Here is a 16,127-nt window from a genome sequence, read left to right on the forward strand (position 1 = left end):
TTAGAAGACCCGAACCTTGTTTCCATCGCCAACTCTCTTCCGCTCACGGAGCTCCCAAAGCTCATTCCACTCGGAGCTCTCCGCTCTTCGTCTCCACTATATAAACTCGTCCCAGTTCTCTCTCCGTACTCTCCATTTCTGGCTTCGATCTTCGCTTCCCGATCTCCTTCCCTCCTCCCTCTCCGAAGCCTCGCCGTGTCCTCCATGGCCGCCGCCTGTTCCAACGCCGTCGCTCTCAAATCCGCTGGAGTCTCCGGGAGGCTCGGCGGCTCCGGCGACCGCAGGCTCTGCGTTTCCCAGCAGCTCTCTCCGGTTCTCGGCGGATTCGGATCGCACTGCTCGAGGAGCTTCCCCTCGCTCCATTGTGCGTCGAGGAGGTCGATTGCTACCTCTGGTACTGATCCTGTCCTCCCGATGCTTTCGGTCTGTGTTTCCCTGCTTATAGTAGTTTATGCTGCCTGATGAGATATCCGAATCGGAGAATGTTGCTTCAACGTGTGGTTGCAAGCCATGGATATGCTAGTTTTGCTCCTGTTTTCTTCTTCTCCGATCTCCACGAGCGATTAAGAGACGTAAGTCTCATCTACGTAAGGTTTGATGTATGTGGAGCGAATTGGAATGATTAGGAACGTCAAATGTTGTGGTGGAAATTTTTGCTTCCCGAAATAGGAACTCAGGATAATGCGGTTGCTTATGTATATTTGTTTAAGTTAGAAATAGACTGTCGTGAAATTTTACGGCCAGTTTATTGATGTGCGCTTCAAAGAATGGCTTCTGAGAAGGCTGTGGATGGCTTGGCTCGCTGTATTGCTGCATGACATGAAGCACAGACTACAGAGCAGCTGCTTGGAGCTTACTGTGCTTGCTTGTGTTTGATGAAGAATAATCTGAGGATCAGAGATTGATACTTCTTTGTGTAGTAGTTTCATGGGAATGGTGTCAACATGATAAACATATCAGTGATTTCATCCGACTTATTAACTTCGTTCTGGAGGTTTTCCTTGAGATGTATTTTGCTGCGCTTCTATGAAAAAATAGCTGGATCGGTCTTTCATTTATTTTAAATTTAAAGTAACTGGTTGATTAATTGAAACACGGTGCCTGCAGGTGTAAGAGCACAGGTTGCCACTGCCGAGAAAACGAGCACAGAAGCATCAAAGACTGTGGAATCCCCAGTGGTTATTGTTACTGGAGCATCCCGAGGTATCGGGAGAGCAATTGCATTGTCTTTGGGAAAAGCTGGGTGCAAGGTTGGTTGAATCTCTTGCTGCTATGCCTGACTTATACTTACGAAGTCAGTACTGTTTGTGAAAATCGTCTCTTAACCCGATAAAACTGATATGAGCCAGAAGGGAAACCAAACTGACAATTAATATCGGTACTTGGTTCACTAATTACCAGACTCTGGACTTACGTATTTCGGGAGAACATTCCTCTGCATGATCATCTATTGCCATGATCTTCAGTCCATCTTTGATCATTCTGATGGCCTGCTAATCACTTGTGCATTTGTAGGTATTGGTCAATTATGCTAGGTCATCAAAGGAAGCTGAGGAAGTCTCAAAAGAGGTATTAAGTCCTTGTAATTCGAATTTCCCCTTTTCTCTTGCTCATGAAATCCTTATTTAGTAGCATTATAGCTCTGCTGTTTGTCATCCTGTGGACTTTCGCGATGAACTGGAACAAGTTTACAGCATCTAGAGGAGTTATCATTCCATGTGGAAGAAAATAAATGCCTTGGGAAAATAAATTATAGGTTTGAACTGATGAGAATCTGCCATCGCTTGCATCTTGTTCATCAGTTGGCATATTATGTAATTGCAGATACCTTGCATGTTTCCTAAAAGATTGTTGTGTTCTTCCATTTTCATATAGTCTGTGGCTATTTAATTGCAGATAGAGGCATGTGGAGGTCAGGCTATGACATTTGGGGGAGATGTTTCCAAGGAAGAAGATGTGGAAGCAATGATAAAGACTGTGAGCAAAATTCTTGAGCTGATTGTGATTTCATGATATCTTATCTAGATGTTCGCCACAAAATAATTGTCTCGTCTACAGGCGGTTGATGCATGGGGAACTGTCGACATCCTGGTAAACAATGCAGGTTGCTACTGACTGCATGACTTTTCATGATCTTTTGCTGGTGATTGTACTTCGTCTAATATCCCATGCTGTGCTTTTAGGAATTACTCGAGATGGGCTGTTGATGAGGATGAAGAAATCTCAATGGCAGGATGTGATTGATTTGAATCTCACTGGTGTTTTCCTCTGCACTCAGGTATCAAGAATTTTAATTTGTAAAATTATTCTTTCAGAAGTGATTGCTGGAATTTTCTAGTTTGGGACTAAGCGTATTAGATCTGTTGCAGGCTGCAGCTAAAATCATGATGAAGAAGAAAAAGGTAACATCGGCTTGTCCTGTCTTAATATTTCTTGGTTTGTCAAGCTTGCAGTCTTCCAATGTGTCATAGCCTTACAGGGCCAAGTGGTTTGAGGTTGCCAGTTATCATGTCATTCATATTGCATAAACTGGTCTGAATAGGATCCCTTTTGCAGGGAAGAATCATCAATATTGCATCAGTTGTTGGTCTAGTTGGTAATGTTGGGCAGGCCAACTACAGCGCTGCGAAGGCTGGGGTTATTGGCCTTACGAAGACTGTTGCTAAAGAATATGCCAGCAGAAACATCAATGTGACTCTTCTGTTTCTTCATTTCTGATTAAATCATTGAGAATAACAGATAAAAATATAAAATCCTTTTACGTCAATATTGATGAAGAAGACGGTCTCAGGTTAATGCTGTTGCCCCTGGATTCATCGCATCTGATATGACTGCTAAACTTGGGGACGAGGTGGAGAAGAAAATTCTGCAGACAATCCCGCTAGGTGAGTTCTATGAGAATTATAACCTTTAGACGATTATATTTAAGAGATATATCTTTAGCAATTACTAGTGCTGCATCTGATGGCATTTGACAAGGATATCATTTTTCCAGTAGTTTTCTCTGACCGCCTCGTTAATAATACTATACTTTTGAACCAACCAAAACACACACGAATACCTTGACGACAATGAGATCGATTTAAATTTATTGGGAGTGCATACTTGCACAAAATGTTGGATGATGCTTCTATGATACAGCGCTTATAACATGATTTGTGCTGAGAATTAAGGAATGATAATAACGCAGTTATAGTACAATTCTCATGGGACCCATCTTTGGTTCTGTATCTCAGGAAGATATGGTCAGCCGGAAGAAGTTGCTGGGCTTGTGGAGTTCCTTGCCGTCAATCCTGCAGCCAGTTACATCACTGGACAGGTAAGTAATAGAGTTTTGCTTCTACTATATGGAATAGTAATACGCACGATAACTAAAGAGGATGTCAGAGATATCACAGGTAAGATAAATAGTCACACTGGACTTTCAATAAAAATGAAAATAAAAATTGGTTGAAAGTATGTTACACAGATCTAATTTCAGAAGAGAAGTGTTAATCAAGATTTTAATTAAATTTATGAACTGAATATTTTTAATAAATTCGTACAACGTAGTGATGATTATTACTTGATGAATATAAATTGAAACCATTAATTGCAAAATAATTACTGAACCATTCAAATTGATTTAATATTATCATTGATAATATTCATTGTCATTTTAATATTCATTCTCTTCCTAATTAAGCGGGGAGTAAAATTATGGATAATGAACTCATGAAGAGTAAATTCTAGATTCGACATCTTTGTAACCATCATACCATCGAAGCATATGAAATTTCACTGCAGATTTCCTTCTCCATACAGTTACACAATTTTTAGTGATTCTAAAACGAAGAAAGTATTTTGTACTTATGATTTTTCTCCCTTTTTTTTCCTTGTCTTTTTTCCCATCATTGCACTTTAATGCCGAAAAGGAAAACATAAACATACAATTACTAAATTTCCTTTTCCATTTTCTTACTAATTATTTTAATTGAAAGAGGATTCGGAAATTTTGAAATTTTGATTACGAATATACAGAGCATATATATATATATGGATATCGCCTTATATAATAAGACTTATTTAGACATATTCATTCAAATAGTAAGGCTTAATTTCATAATAGTAAAAATATTAAAATTGCAATTAAATTCTTCTGTGCATGTGTTAAAGCAATCTCCAAATTTACTAAGAATCTGAAAATAAGTTAATTTTATCCTTTGGAAGAAAATAATATGCGTGAAATAAAATATCTTAAATTAGAGTATTTGATCTTGACCAAAAAAAGGAAGAAAAAGAAAGTATTTGATCAGATTTCGTAATTTGATACGTCATCTGTAAGTAAATCATCATAATTTTATTCTTAGGTAACCAAATTAATCTAAATATCCACATTTCCATGTTTTCTCTGAAGTATCTTTCCATACTTTTCTCTTTTACTAATTCAATTTATATTTTCAACAAAATCTTTACCGTCAATTAGAATTATATAGAACGTGGGTTGCCCAAATGACAAAATTCTGGTTGAGGCTGTCAATGGATAAAAAATTAAGAAGATTCTTGTTTTTGAATTGATAACCAACTTAATGAAAATAAATTAAGGTCTAAATTTAATTATACAAATCATCTGTTGCCACCTGCCATGAATGGACGTTAATATCCTTTTTGAGTGGGTGGAGAATTAACGCGATGTACACGAACACACGGGCTTTATACATGATGCCTTTTGCAGGTATTCACCATTGATGGAGGCATGGTCATGTAGACCCCATGTGAAGCGAAAGCAAAGTTCATCGAAGAGAGTTTGCAACTTCTAGAGGAGTTTGACTGTAGGATATCTATCTCTCGCTGTCTCTTCTTTCAGGTTGCTGACAGAATAAGTAATTTTTTGGGTACTATGCGTATGTTGTTTAAGCATATGTTACTTCTTAGGTGGGCAACATCAGACGGATTATTAGCTTAATGGGCCATCTTATACTTCAAAGCATTTCGGAGTGAATACCTCATCTGGAATTGGATAATTTGAATTCCATAACCCATTGGTACAATTAATTTAATGAGGAATATCAAGTACACCTTGTGGAAAGGGAAAAGAGCATGGTAACAAATTTATAACGTTTCCTTTTCTCGACTAGTCCCGTGCAAGACACTTCTTTTCTTACTTCTTAGGCCGACCATTACTTAGAAAATTTTAAAAAATTGAAAGTTCATTCCCCATCGAGAGGTTCTCATCTCTGCTTATAAAAAAAAAAAATAGTGCGTAATTACTATTCTTTTATATATATATATATATATATATAAAGGGAGACCCATAGTCTAAAGATCGTGCAGGGATTGAGCCGCGGATGTAAAAAATAATGACAATGGGAATTGAATTCAGTAATGGCGCTGAGATGATCTTGCTGTGTATATCAATTCATTATTAATGATATTATTACTCGACAAGATATTATCAATGATATTTCTATAGATCAATGATTTCCTGGTCAACTATATCAAGTAACTTTTAGTAGCGGACTGACCTGGAAATTGACCTTGGATATCAGTTGGTAAAGTGGGGCCGAGGTTATGACTTTCATATCATTCCGGCTTGCGTGCATCCTTAGAGTTGGATGAAATAATCCGAATATCCATCGGGCCATAAAAGGAATATCGTGCTCAACGAGAACAACATTAAGCTTGTATTTATCCTTTACATCCCACCGTGACACGGCAATTGCAGGGCTCTCTCCTCTTCGCATCTGCTTAACTATAGATTCTTCCATTTTCAGCTTTAGATTCGGTCCCGAAACACGTTACCCATCAACCACGGAAGCTGAGAGAAGGAGGAACACAAAGTAAAAACTTAAGGGGCAACCAAGACCAGGAAAACATTCAACCGGACCACGGCCCAATCCAGAAGGTAGAAGGGACTCCTTGGAAAATCCAAAGACGGTGAGGCCCTCCGCCCGATTCACGCAGCGAATCTTAACTGCTACAGCATGAGGATTATCTTAGCAGTATGATCATCAGGGGGGAGGAATCATTAGCAGCTTCTGTCTTTTTCTTAAGACTAGACAACTACTGCGATCAGAGGCTGCAATACGAAATCATCCTGTGGCAAAAACCCCAACATAGCCCCAGCTCAAAGCACCCAATCAATCGGCTCCAAGCAAAAATATATTGAGTGAAGAAATAAAATATGATAGGATATACATACCCTTCATTCCGCTCCACAGCCCAACATATTTCCATTTGTCTGGCCTTACTCTAGGATTCAACGCTCTCAACTCTCTCTATCTCCTCGAGATTCAGCAATGGAGGATGTCCAGATGAACTATCACTACTATTGCTACACCCCGACCCTCCAGACATTCTTCATGACATTCCTGCTAGTCTACCTCCTCGCGTACTTCCTCCTATTCCGCGACTGGGGCCCCAGGGCTCGCCCCTTCGCCTCCAGCTGCTTCATCTCCCTGGCCCATGGGACCCCCGCCACCCTCTTGGCCGTATGTGCAATCTATACCGAGCCTCCGCGTAGCTTTGCCTCGGCCAACACCGCGGCCCAGAGCACGGTCCTGGAATTCAGCACGGCCTACTTCTTGATAGACCTCCTCCACTACCTCGTCTTCTTCCCCCATGACACGCTCTTCATCATCCACCATGTGGTGACCCTGTTTGTGCTCTTGACCTGCCGCTACATGGTCTCCCGCGGGGCTTACGGGATTCTCGTTCTCCTCGTCCTCGCAGAGATCACCAGCCCATGCCAGAACTCATGGAGCATAGCCAAGGCACGAAGGGATGTCGCCCCTGCCGCCAACAAATACTACAGGTTTCTGTCCCCACGCTTCTATGCTTTCTACAGTGTTGTCAGAGGTATTTTGGCGCCGATTTTCGTCTATGATCTGGTGGCGTTTTATGCGAGTGGGTTGGCTGAAGATTCAATTCCCAGGTGGGTTTGGCTTTCATGGGTTGTGGTTATGGGTTCCGGGATATTGGTGAGCATTATCTGGGTTTTGAACAACTGGAAACAATGGTATAGAGAAAGAAGCTCCGATGCAGAGAAAAAAGCCAGCTAGGAGGGATGGGGACATAACCAGGAGAAGTCACTGGCATGTGAAAGAATTCACACATAAGCAGCTAAATCATGTAACAGCCTACAAGTAAATCAGTCTCTCTTTTTCACTGACCTGCTGCTACACTTTCTAAGTATGGACAAGAAAAGCTTTGAATAGAGGCAGGTAATAAGCAATGCTTAAGGGAACTGTTGTGGCTTCTGAAGCAGAATTATCATTGTGATTTCTTAAGAGATTGCTGGTTATAGTTTTTGAATTTCAATCTCACAGGCTCTTGGAGTACTTGGCGATGAGCCAGTACTACTTTTGTACAGATATACCTTTCTCAGCCTATTAGCCTAGAAAAAAGTGTAGTTGCTTACATTGTAAATCTTGGGAATTTGTTATCAACATCAATTAATTTCTTAGTTTTCTCTTCCATGAGTAGAATTTTATTGCAATTTGGCTTCTGAAATCACCATTGGTTTTCCTAATTTACTTTCTTTGACGTTTGTGGCTTCTATTGGTGAAAACAGAACGACAATGAAGAGCATATTGCACGAAATGCAAAAGATGGGCAAAAATTCTCTAATGAACCACTAAAAGCTGATTAAATATACTTTGGACCGTAATTACCATCTTAAACTGCTAGGCAAGCTTGGATTTATACTGATGAAGTAATCTACCTGGAAGTCCGTCTGCTATTTAAATGCCAATAATAGAAGCACTCGCTGTGTCAGGATCCCCATTGTAGTGAAGCTCCACGAATGTTCCAGCGCATTCTCCCTTCGCTAGTCTTCCGGGATTAATGCAGATGCACTTTACCTGCTCTTCCCCATCATTTCTTCCTCCACCAGACACAACCTGTCCACATAAGACAATTTAAACTGGATACCACACATGCATAATTCAAGTGACAAGCGGGGTCCTATGTTCAATATCAGGTGACATTCTCCTAAGATGTTCTGAGTTTAAACAAGAAAATGTAGATTGAGGTTAAGAGAAAAAACCATCACCTTTACAAAGTACTTCATATCAGAAGGTAAGACGAGTATGTCTGGGATTAACGAGAAATGGAGGGTGTCTGGAGCAAGTGAAAAATCCAATGGGACATCCTCTGCCGGTGGATATAGAGGATAAAAGCTATCCAAAAAATATCACATTCGCAAATTAGACCAAAAGATTTAGCTAAGGTATACATGTGTTGTTAGAAATTTATTTATCTATTCTAACACTATGTACCTGCGCTGGCTGAGAATATGGTAAGCAAGTCTACTCATGCGATCACTTGGTATCCCATTGGATGGATTTCTCGACATCTCCTCTCCACTAAGCTGTTTCAAAATATCTACCGTGCAGCAACCTACCTTGACCTGATATTTTCATCAACAATTAGTTACACACTCTCCAGAAGTTAGCAAACAACCCAAGATGCAGAAAACTTCCACAATTTACCAATGTGCAAGTATAACTATGAGGAAAGATGTACCCGAGAATAACCACGAGGAAAACTTCCACAATTCACCATAAATTAACATCTTGTTGTCTCAAGTTTCATCAATATTAAGAGCAAGACGTAAAAGAGAGAGAACCCCCATTGAAAGCAATCAACGTTTACCTGATTTGCCTCGAAAATCCCTGGGTTAGTGAGATTTGTTATCTGCATTTCAGAACCCAGATATATAAGTTGAACTTTCATAATTGAAAAGTGGAAACAAGAAAATGTTACTCATTATTGAATTGTTAAAATTATAAAAAGCATGTACCTGATTATTGAGATTAGATGAAGGAATATCAAAACCAGGCTGCATAAGATAGAAAATAATGTAAATGGAAACGTATTGACAAATTTAATAGGATAGCATAAGATCAGCAAGTGACCTAAGACATCATCAAATAACCCTTAACTCTATATATACCTGAGGGAAAACAAAGTCATGGTTAGCATCCCGTATGGATGGAACAAGGACTACTCGAGCAGCATCACCTAGATAATCCACATAATCTCGTAGCTGTGAGGAACCAGAATAAGTGATTACTAACTGGATGTACATGTAGAAGAAGCAACTCTCTTACAGAAACAAACTACCTTTCTCATGATTTCCACATGAAATATTTCATCAAAGCTCCTATCAGTAGCCCCTCTCCTTATCTCAGGGTGTTCCGAGTCCACAAATGGCCCCAGCTGTGAAGCATCTCAGTTGATGATGTCGGATGCAGCAGAAAAGAGATCTCTTTACAAGAATTCAACGAAAACTTTGCTTACTAGTATAAGAAGCTGAGGTGTTTTTCTGCTTGCATAGGCCAGCAGCTCTGTTAAAGGTTCGAAAAACAAGTTGTCCGTGGTAGTAAAAGGACCTGCTGCAATGATCTGTTGCAATGGGATCAACATGCATTAGAGGAAGTTTTTCCCTCTCAACTATCAATTATGCTCTCTGAGATGAAAGATTAATGGTCATGATAAGGTGAGCCATCATTGCATTTAAGGACGGAAAATGCCATTACAAACCCAGGGGTTGATAATAGATAAGTAATAATAATAATAAAAAAGATAAAAAGTTGATTTCTAAACATATAATCCCAGGATTATGCTTATTAATGCTTTCAGAATAAAACAATATTAGATTTTCTTTTTATTGACTAGATAGAGAAAACACTCCTACACACAGCATGCCTCCGTGGTCTAACTTGGCTTGCATATTAAGGTAACCTAAGATAAACATTAAAGATAGCTTCTTAACATACCACAGATAATTCTTCATCAGAGGAAGATGGATCAGTTAACTGAGTCCCCTGATTCAGAGCTTGCCTCTTCACTGGACGCAAGCTGACATCGGCAGGTACACTTACAGGGATGGAGTCTATAATCTTTGATGCAATGAGACAATGTCCGCTGGGGTTGTTACCTTCGATTCCAACTACCTGCGAGGAATGGATTATTTAAATCTTATTAATTCCTATAAAAAGAAGTATGACTCCTGTTGCTCACTTTTTCCCCCCTCCAATATTACCTACCTGTCCAGGGAATATAGAAAATTGGCTTAGCCTCTGTAAATCTAAGCGGACACGTTGTCCTCCTGAACATTCAGCACTGGCACAAACATGAAGCAAGAAACATCATTTTATGGCAGCTGGCAGGGGGTCAAGTAGAGGATATTAGCTGATGGAAAATGTCAAATATGAGACTGATCGTTTTCAACATCTGATGGGATCCTCCACAAATTTTATCGTATATGATTCACATACACAGAGTACTGCGGTCCGTATATCGAAAGGAGCCTTGCCACTCAAAGACCATTTTGAATGCCTCCTCGAATGTAAATTTTCTTTTCATCAAACATGTCTAATAGTTGGGCTTATGGAACAAAATCATTAAGGTTTTTGCTTCAGAAGGATTCAGATCATCTAAATTGACTGAGACCAACAATATACTCAGTTCTTAGGAAAAATGAATGCAATTGGATCAGAAATTTCCATTTATACTGCTCCTCACATGGTACACAATAGTTATGGCTAGATAGACATATGATACTTAACCTGCTTTGCAACAAGATGGACTTGTCATTCAAATGGCCTTCTCCATCACAACATATCATGCCAACAGCAAATATGCTCTTCTGCTTTGGGGGGGGGTAGGGGTGGGAGAAAAAAAACCATTAGATGCATAAAGGGTAGCTAAGTACACGGACACTGCTGTAAAATTTTAAGGACATTCAACTAAATAATAGGAGATAATCGCAGAGAAATATAGCTGGGGTTTACACGAAGTGATATTTACCTGTGAAGCAACTGTGGGATCCATCAGGTCCTTATGTACACCGGAAGCAACAAAAGCACTTGTATGCCTTCTAATGCGGCTCTCAAGTGCACGAAACTATACAAATTAGGAAGCACAAGACCATGAACTTGATACTCTTTAAGAAGGGAAAATTAGCATAGTGAAAAAGATTTGATACCCTGTCTTCTGTTCTGTCATACATAAATCTGCAATTTGGTTCTGGTTTTGTTCCGTGAACTACCATGGAGCATCTTTCACGAGTCTTTACTTTCTTAAGAAAATCATCTTCAGAGTCCTCAGCAACAAGTTCCTTCTTCCCATTCTCTTCCGTGGACAGTTGGTTGATGCTGTATTTCACAGCAAATTTTTCTCTTCGTTGCCCGAAAGGTGTAATAACATTTGATGGCTTACCAGAAGAATAAGCCGAACCATTTGGTTGATGCTCATAATCAAATTGCTCTGAGGAGAGGGAATATAATTTATTTGTTGGTGTCCCAATAGTTTCTTCCCTCACATACTCATCTTCATTGTTTAAGATCCTGCACAAGATTTTTCATATATTACTTAAAATGATCAGAGGTGAAACAACACTTGCTCAAACCGCATAGACAATAGACTCCTGATCCATGATCCATTCTTCACTGTTCAACCACAACCTACAGATAATCGCAGATACTCTACCAACCAATTTAGATATGCTTGTCTATAAACATAAAATTTCTTCTTCAAGTATATCATGTACAATAAAAATGTCCTAGAAAATTCCACGACGAAAAAAATTGTTATAACTTGTCGTGAGAGAAGAGTTTGAGTCCTCACATGTCTACATCTTTACTCGAATATATGTGCAAGTCCGGTTCCTCCGTGATAATGGACTCCTTCACCACATTTTGCAGGTGCAGCAGAAATCCATCCATTTCAGCATTTTGCACAGTGGATCCATTCAGTAGCCTGTCAGAGAAATTTTGCGCTTCACGGAAGTCAATATAATGAGCAAATACTTTGACATCTATTCAAAAGCTAATGAATCAAACATATATTTTATAATTAAGCAGGCAAACGATCAAATTCTGAAATACAACCATTTCAGAGCCTAGCAAGAGAGAAAATCAAAAGCACAAACCCGACTTATTGAGCCATAAAACATCATTGACGCAATTTTCTCAGTTCTATGAAAATCTTCGGGTAACAAGACATAAAAAACTTATTCTGTTCACACTCTACTGATTGAAGAGGTTTTGTCGGTCATCCAGCAGGAATTAGCTCCAGTCTTCATCTTACTAATCATAAAACCACCACTCAAAGCACAAACGTCGCTCTCTTTAAGAGCTCAACTGAAACAAACGGTGCTAAGCTTATCAGCTCCATCTCAGAGCCATAGTTAGGGATTTCACTTCAGTCATAGTAATGCTTTCAGCTCGCTGTAACCGTCTCCAGCAAACGAAATTCGGTTACACTACATAGCACAATCGACGACGCGCAGGATCAGAGCACCGACTTACCTATTGAGATAGTAAACCTCCCAGCTCGAGACGAGATCCGAGGGGGTGAGGCTGTAATTGATGCAGAACGTGAGACCTGGTGAAGGCAGATCGAGCATTTCAGTTGGCTTCATGTCACTCAACTGAAATTCCGATGTGAACGATGAAGCTAAAGCCACGGGAACTTACATTTCCGGAGAATCTCATCCTCGTCGCCGTCAAGAGCGAAGCCGCTTTTCCTGAACTCCGCTTTGATTTCTTCCTCCATCTCTCTCTCTCTAGGTTTTGCAGAGAAATGGCGGGAAGAACATGCTCGCGCTCGTGAACCGGGACCCGTCTAATTTATAGGAGGAAGAAAAGATAAAAATGAATTTTCCGTAATTTGACAAAGGTCCTCCACCTTTACACTTATTGCATTATTTCCCCCAAGGGAATCCAGTGTCCATTATCCAATGCCAATATGCGTCAAAGGAGTTGGATTGGCCCAGCCGCGTAGGGCTTGTTTTTAGGCCTCGCATCTTGATGGATTACATTAAGGCCCACGAACAAATTTCTATCTTTTTCATTAATATTTTTATTTATTTATTTATTTGCAGTAAAATGCGAAAATAAGAAAAAAAAATTTTGATAAATGGCGTCGCCCGGACTTGAACCGGAGACCTTCAGTGTGTTAGACTGACGTGATAACCAACTACACCACGACACCACTTTGGTTATCACTTAAAAGTTAAGCAACCAAATCTGGCAAAGTGGTGGAGGGATTTTTTACTTTTCCCCTTCGTATGGTGGAGGAGCTTGGGTTCAATGGCGATGGTCATGGTTTATTTATGCGTGTTTTTCTATACTTCTTTGATGGAATCACTAAACTTCCATCAACAGTCAGGCCAATGTAAAGTATAACTAGTGGGATTAAGTGACCCCAGTAAATTTTGAAAGGTTTCATTAAGGTGACCATATTTTGAAATGTGCTCTCTCTTTAGTCCATTAATGTTTAAAAAAATTGAAAAGAATTGTTAAGTGAAAAATTGAATCCAGTTCCTTTCTTCTCTCCTCAATTGGCGACCCCAAGTGGGGGTGGTGCCATGCGTCGTCGAGGGCCCCATCGTCGGCCACCTCCCCTTCTCCTCCTTGCTGCCTTTTTTATTTTTGTTATTTTTTAAATTTTCAGATTTTTTCTTTTTAAATGTGGGATCTACTCGGCCAATCACAATGTGTCACGTGGCACCGTCATGTACATATCGGCAGTTCCGATTAAAATTAACGGAGAAATTGACGGTGTGCTAATATTGTTATCAAATCGGTAGTTTGTAATTTAATTGGTTAAAAAAATTTGTGCTAAAATCGTTAAAACGTGAAAATTTTGGATTTTTTTTGTTATTAACCCTAAAATTTATTGTAGTTTGCACCCATTAATTTTAGGGTCCTAAATAGTAACCCAAAAAAATTCATGGTGCGTTTGGTTTCAGAGTTAAAGTAACTTTGATTTTGATTGTGGAAATGGACAAATAATTGTGTAGTGTCTTGAGTTAAAGTTAAAGTTAAAATTTTTTACTTGAAAAATGTGTATTTTTGTTGTGTAGTGTGTTGAGTTAAAGTTAAAATTAAAATTTTTGTTATTTTAATTGCGAAATCAAACGAAGCATCAGGATTCTAAATCCGTCGATCATCAAATGTGATCTCATGTTTAGTGAGGGAAACACTCGTCCATTTAGACTGTTGTGAATGAGACTTGAAATATTTCGAGATGCTTCAAACACTTCTTTCATAATTCCTATCACAACTTTTTTTTTTTGGGGTGAAAAATCATGATATATAATAAATCAATAAATATTTGATGGAGAAGAAAAATTGGAATGGGCCCACATTTTTCTACCGTTGAAGGCGCATTATTCTCCGAGATCCGACGCCCGAAAGGGAACTAGCCGTTACCCTTACCCCCCATTCGTCCTCCTCTTCCTGCCGCCTATTATCTCTCACTTCCCTTCCCAAGTCAGACAGACAGAGATCATTCAAAAGCCCTAGAGATTCTATCTTCTCCTTCCCTCTCTCCGTCCGTACCCCATTCAAACCTTCCATCTCGACGATTAAATCATCGATTTCGAGCCCGTTCGAGTTTTTCCTCCATAAATTAGGGGAAGTCGTCAGTCCTGCTGAACCCAATGGCTTCAAAAACCGTTGCTAAGGACATCATCACTCTCCGTGGCTCTGCTGCCATCGTCAGTGAGTTCTTCGGTATGTTCTCGATCCCTCGTATGGGTCGTAGCCGCGCATATGGAAATTAAGATGCGCAATTGAATTCTGCTTCATTGACTCCTCCATAGTTGGCTCTGATTTTGTTACTTCGTGTTTGATTTCAGGTTATGCTGCTAACAGGTTCGGATACTGGGAGTTATTTACTTCTTTTTAATTGATTGAAATTTCTGTTAATGGTATTGTTACTCTAGAGAGTTGAATCTGAGATGACGGTAATGGAAATTTATCAGTATTCTGTACAATCGCGGGGTTTATTCGGAGGAGAGTTTCGTGAAGGTGAAGAAGTATGGCCTCCCGATGCTGCTAACACAGGACGAAGATGTAAAAAAGTTTATTGCCAACTTAAATTCTCAGCTTTCGGGTAACCAACTGCGACTCTTTCACAGTTCCATTGCTTCCTTTCTGTTCGGTTTCGGAAGGAAATGTAGAAGTGGGAATGAGTGCAGTATATATGATTATGAAAACTGCTAAGGGCTGTGGTAATTTTTCGGGTTAATCTGCTACTGTTTGATCTCGAAAGTCTGTCGACTCTTCTGTTCCTTTACATCAATTCTTTTGGTTCATATTATGATTTCGATCCCTTTGATATGTCAACAGAATGGCTTGAAGCTGGAAAGCTGCAGAGGATTGTTCTAGTGATAATGAGCAAGTCCTCGGGTGAGGTCCTGGAGAGATGGAACTTCAGCATCGAGACTGACGGCGAGGTCGTTGAGAAAGGGTAAAGCTAGCAAACCCAGCAATCTCGCAGGATTTGACAATATAAATCCTCGAGTCTACTGTATGTCTTTTTGACCTTTCGTCTTCTGATTTCAGAGTATCGAAGGAAAAGAGCGACAAGGAAATCATGAGAGAGATACAAGCAATTATGAGACAGATAGCTTCCAGCATTACCTACCTGCCGTGCCTCGATGAAAAATGTAAGAAGAGCGTAAACTGTAATGTGCGTATCTCGGTTCTTTTCTTTGCTCATTTGACCGAAGTTGCTTTGTCTATCTTGTTCCCGACCTCAGGTGTGTTCGATGTGTTAGCGTATACTGATACAGATGTTGCTGTGCCATTTACATGGATCGAGAGTGATCCTAAGCTGATCGCCAATCCACAAATGGTTAAGCTGCATTCTTTTGACACTAAGGTGAGTTGAGAATAGGTTGTTTCACGATAAATTGGTTTAGTACGAGATCCTTATCGAGCTGCTCTGTCGTCTGATTCTTATTTCTTTTACCTGCAGATACACAGGGTCGATACTCTTGTGTCTTACAAGAATGATGAATGGGATGAGCAGTAAGAGAGGAGAAGACCGACTTCTTCCCGAGTGTTTCGAGCGGAGACCGACCGTGAATCTTTTATTCACATTTTGGGGATAGATCCATTAGGAAATATGATGAAACGGTAACTGTCATTCACGAAGGAGAGTTTTCCATCTGTTTGTTTTGTGGGTCTGTGGAAACAATTGGGTTCTGTACGTTATCTTTATTATGATTTGACATTGAGAAGCTGAATGAAAGAAAACATAATACTTGCTGAATACCTTAAATAAGACTGGTTCTCGGGGGGGAGATGTTCCGAATTCGACTCACTTATCTCACCGTGTAATGTTAA

At 39.7% G+C, this 16,127-nt stretch overlaps 4 protein-coding genes and 1 non-coding gene across 6 annotated transcripts; 3 read left to right on the forward strand and 2 right to left on the reverse strand.

Moving 5' to 3' along the window:
- Window positions 1–4,760, forward strand: LOC116199077 (3-oxoacyl-[acyl-carrier-protein] reductase, chloroplastic). The gene is made up of 11 exons (XM_031529371.1): window positions 1–394; window positions 1,108–1,250; window positions 1,516–1,569; window positions 1,897–1,977; window positions 2,059–2,104; window positions 2,184–2,278; window positions 2,370–2,402; window positions 2,557–2,691; window positions 2,792–2,885; window positions 3,237–3,319; window positions 4,715–4,760. Exons 1-11 carry the CDS (start codon window positions 205–207, stop codon window positions 4,745–4,747), a joined length of 987 nt encoding a protein of 328 aa, XP_031385231.1. The 5' UTR covers window positions 1–204; the 3' UTR covers window positions 4,748–4,760.
- An 862-nt stretch (window positions 4,761–5,622) lies between these two features.
- LOC116199076 (TLC domain-containing protein At5g14285-like) lies at window positions 5,623–7,452 on the forward strand. Its single transcript, XM_031529369.1, has one exon. It carries the CDS (start codon window positions 6,279–6,281, stop codon window positions 7,038–7,040), a length of 762 nt encoding a protein of 253 aa, XP_031385229.1. The 5' UTR covers window positions 5,623–6,278; the 3' UTR covers window positions 7,041–7,452.
- A 146-nt stretch (window positions 7,453–7,598) lies between these two features.
- LOC116199075 (DNA polymerase alpha subunit B) lies at window positions 7,599–12,596 on the reverse strand. Of its 2 annotated transcripts, none has more exons than XM_031529368.1 (16): window positions 12,465–12,596; window positions 12,297–12,372; window positions 11,614–11,745; window positions 10,973–11,333; window positions 10,795–10,890; window positions 10,554–10,633; window positions 10,032–10,107; window positions 9,762–9,938; window positions 9,283–9,387; window positions 9,106–9,201; window positions 8,936–9,028; window positions 8,783–8,821; window positions 8,635–8,676; window positions 8,259–8,389; window positions 8,033–8,159; window positions 7,599–7,880 (listed from the first exon to the last, which is right to left on the reverse strand). In XM_031529368.1, exons 1-16 carry the CDS (start codon window positions 12,541–12,543, stop codon window positions 7,722–7,724), a joined length of 1,869 nt encoding a protein of 622 aa, XP_031385228.1. In that variant the 5' UTR covers window positions 12,544–12,596; the 3' UTR covers window positions 7,599–7,721. The 2 variants fall into 2 exon arrangements, with proteins under 2 accessions (XP_031385228.1, XP_031385227.1); XM_031529367.1 differs by having other exon boundaries at window positions 10,554–10,636.
- Window positions 12,597–12,907: 311 nt separating this feature from the next.
- Window positions 12,908–12,981, reverse strand: TRNAV-AAC. The gene has a single exon. It is a non-coding gene; the product is annotated as a tRNA-Val (tRNA).
- Window positions 12,982–14,227: 1,246 nt separating this feature from the next.
- Window positions 14,228–16,065, forward strand: LOC116200938 (mitotic spindle checkpoint protein MAD2). Its single transcript, XM_031531933.1, has 7 exons — window positions 14,228–14,507; window positions 14,633–14,648; window positions 14,759–14,889; window positions 15,126–15,246; window positions 15,342–15,445; window positions 15,539–15,660; window positions 15,757–16,065. The coding sequence occupies exons 1-7, from the start codon at window positions 14,435–14,437 to the stop codon at window positions 15,811–15,813; spliced, it is 624 nt and encodes a 207-aa protein (XP_031387793.1). The 5' UTR covers window positions 14,228–14,434; the 3' UTR covers window positions 15,814–16,065.
- The last annotated feature ends 62 nt before the right edge of the window (window positions 16,066–16,127 follow it).

The sequence above is a fragment of the Punica granatum genome, chromosome 3 (genome assembly GCF_007655135.1).
Source record: "Punica granatum isolate Tunisia-2019 chromosome 3, ASM765513v2, whole genome shotgun sequence".
NCBI classification, from domain to species: domain Eukaryota; kingdom Viridiplantae; phylum Streptophyta; class Magnoliopsida; order Myrtales; family Lythraceae; genus Punica; species Punica granatum.

Coding starts and splice junctions, on each gene's coding strand:
- LOC116199076 (XM_031529369.1), top strand. CDS start 6,279: ATGGAGGATGTCCAGATGAACTATCACTACTATTGCTACACCCCGACC.
- LOC116200938 (XM_031531933.1), top strand. CDS start 14,435: ATGGCTTCAAAAACCGTTGCTAAGGACATCATCACTCTCCGTGGCTCT. Junction 15,446..15,538: donor GCCGTGCCTCGATGAAAAAT/GTAAGAAGAGCG, acceptor TCCCGACCTCAG/GTGTGTTCGATGTGTTAGCG. Junction 15,661..15,756: donor TGCATTCTTTTGACACTAAG/GTGAGTTGAGAA, acceptor TTTTACCTGCAG/ATACACAGGGTCGATACTCT.
- LOC116199077 (XM_031529371.1), top strand. CDS start 205: ATGGCCGCCGCCTGTTCCAACGCCGTCGCTCTCAAATCCGCTGGAGTC. Junction 2,105..2,183: donor CATCCTGGTAAACAATGCAG/GTTGCTACTGAC, acceptor CTGTGCTTTTAG/GAATTACTCGAGATGGGCTG. Junction 2,403..2,556: donor TCATGATGAAGAAGAAAAAG/GTAACATCGGCT, acceptor TCCCTTTTGCAG/GGAAGAATCATCAATATTGC.
- LOC116199075 (XM_031529367.1), bottom strand. CDS start 12,543: ATGGAGGAAGAAATCAAAGCGGAGTTCAGGAAAAGCGGCTTCGCTCTT. Junction 8,160..8,258: donor CATATTCTCAGCCAGCGCAG/GTACATAGTGTT, acceptor TTTTTTGGATAG/CTTTTATCCTCTATATCCAC. Junction 7,881..8,032: donor ATATGAAGTACTTTGTAAAG/GTGATGGTTTTT, acceptor TTATGTGGACAG/GTTGTGTCTGGTGGAGGAAG.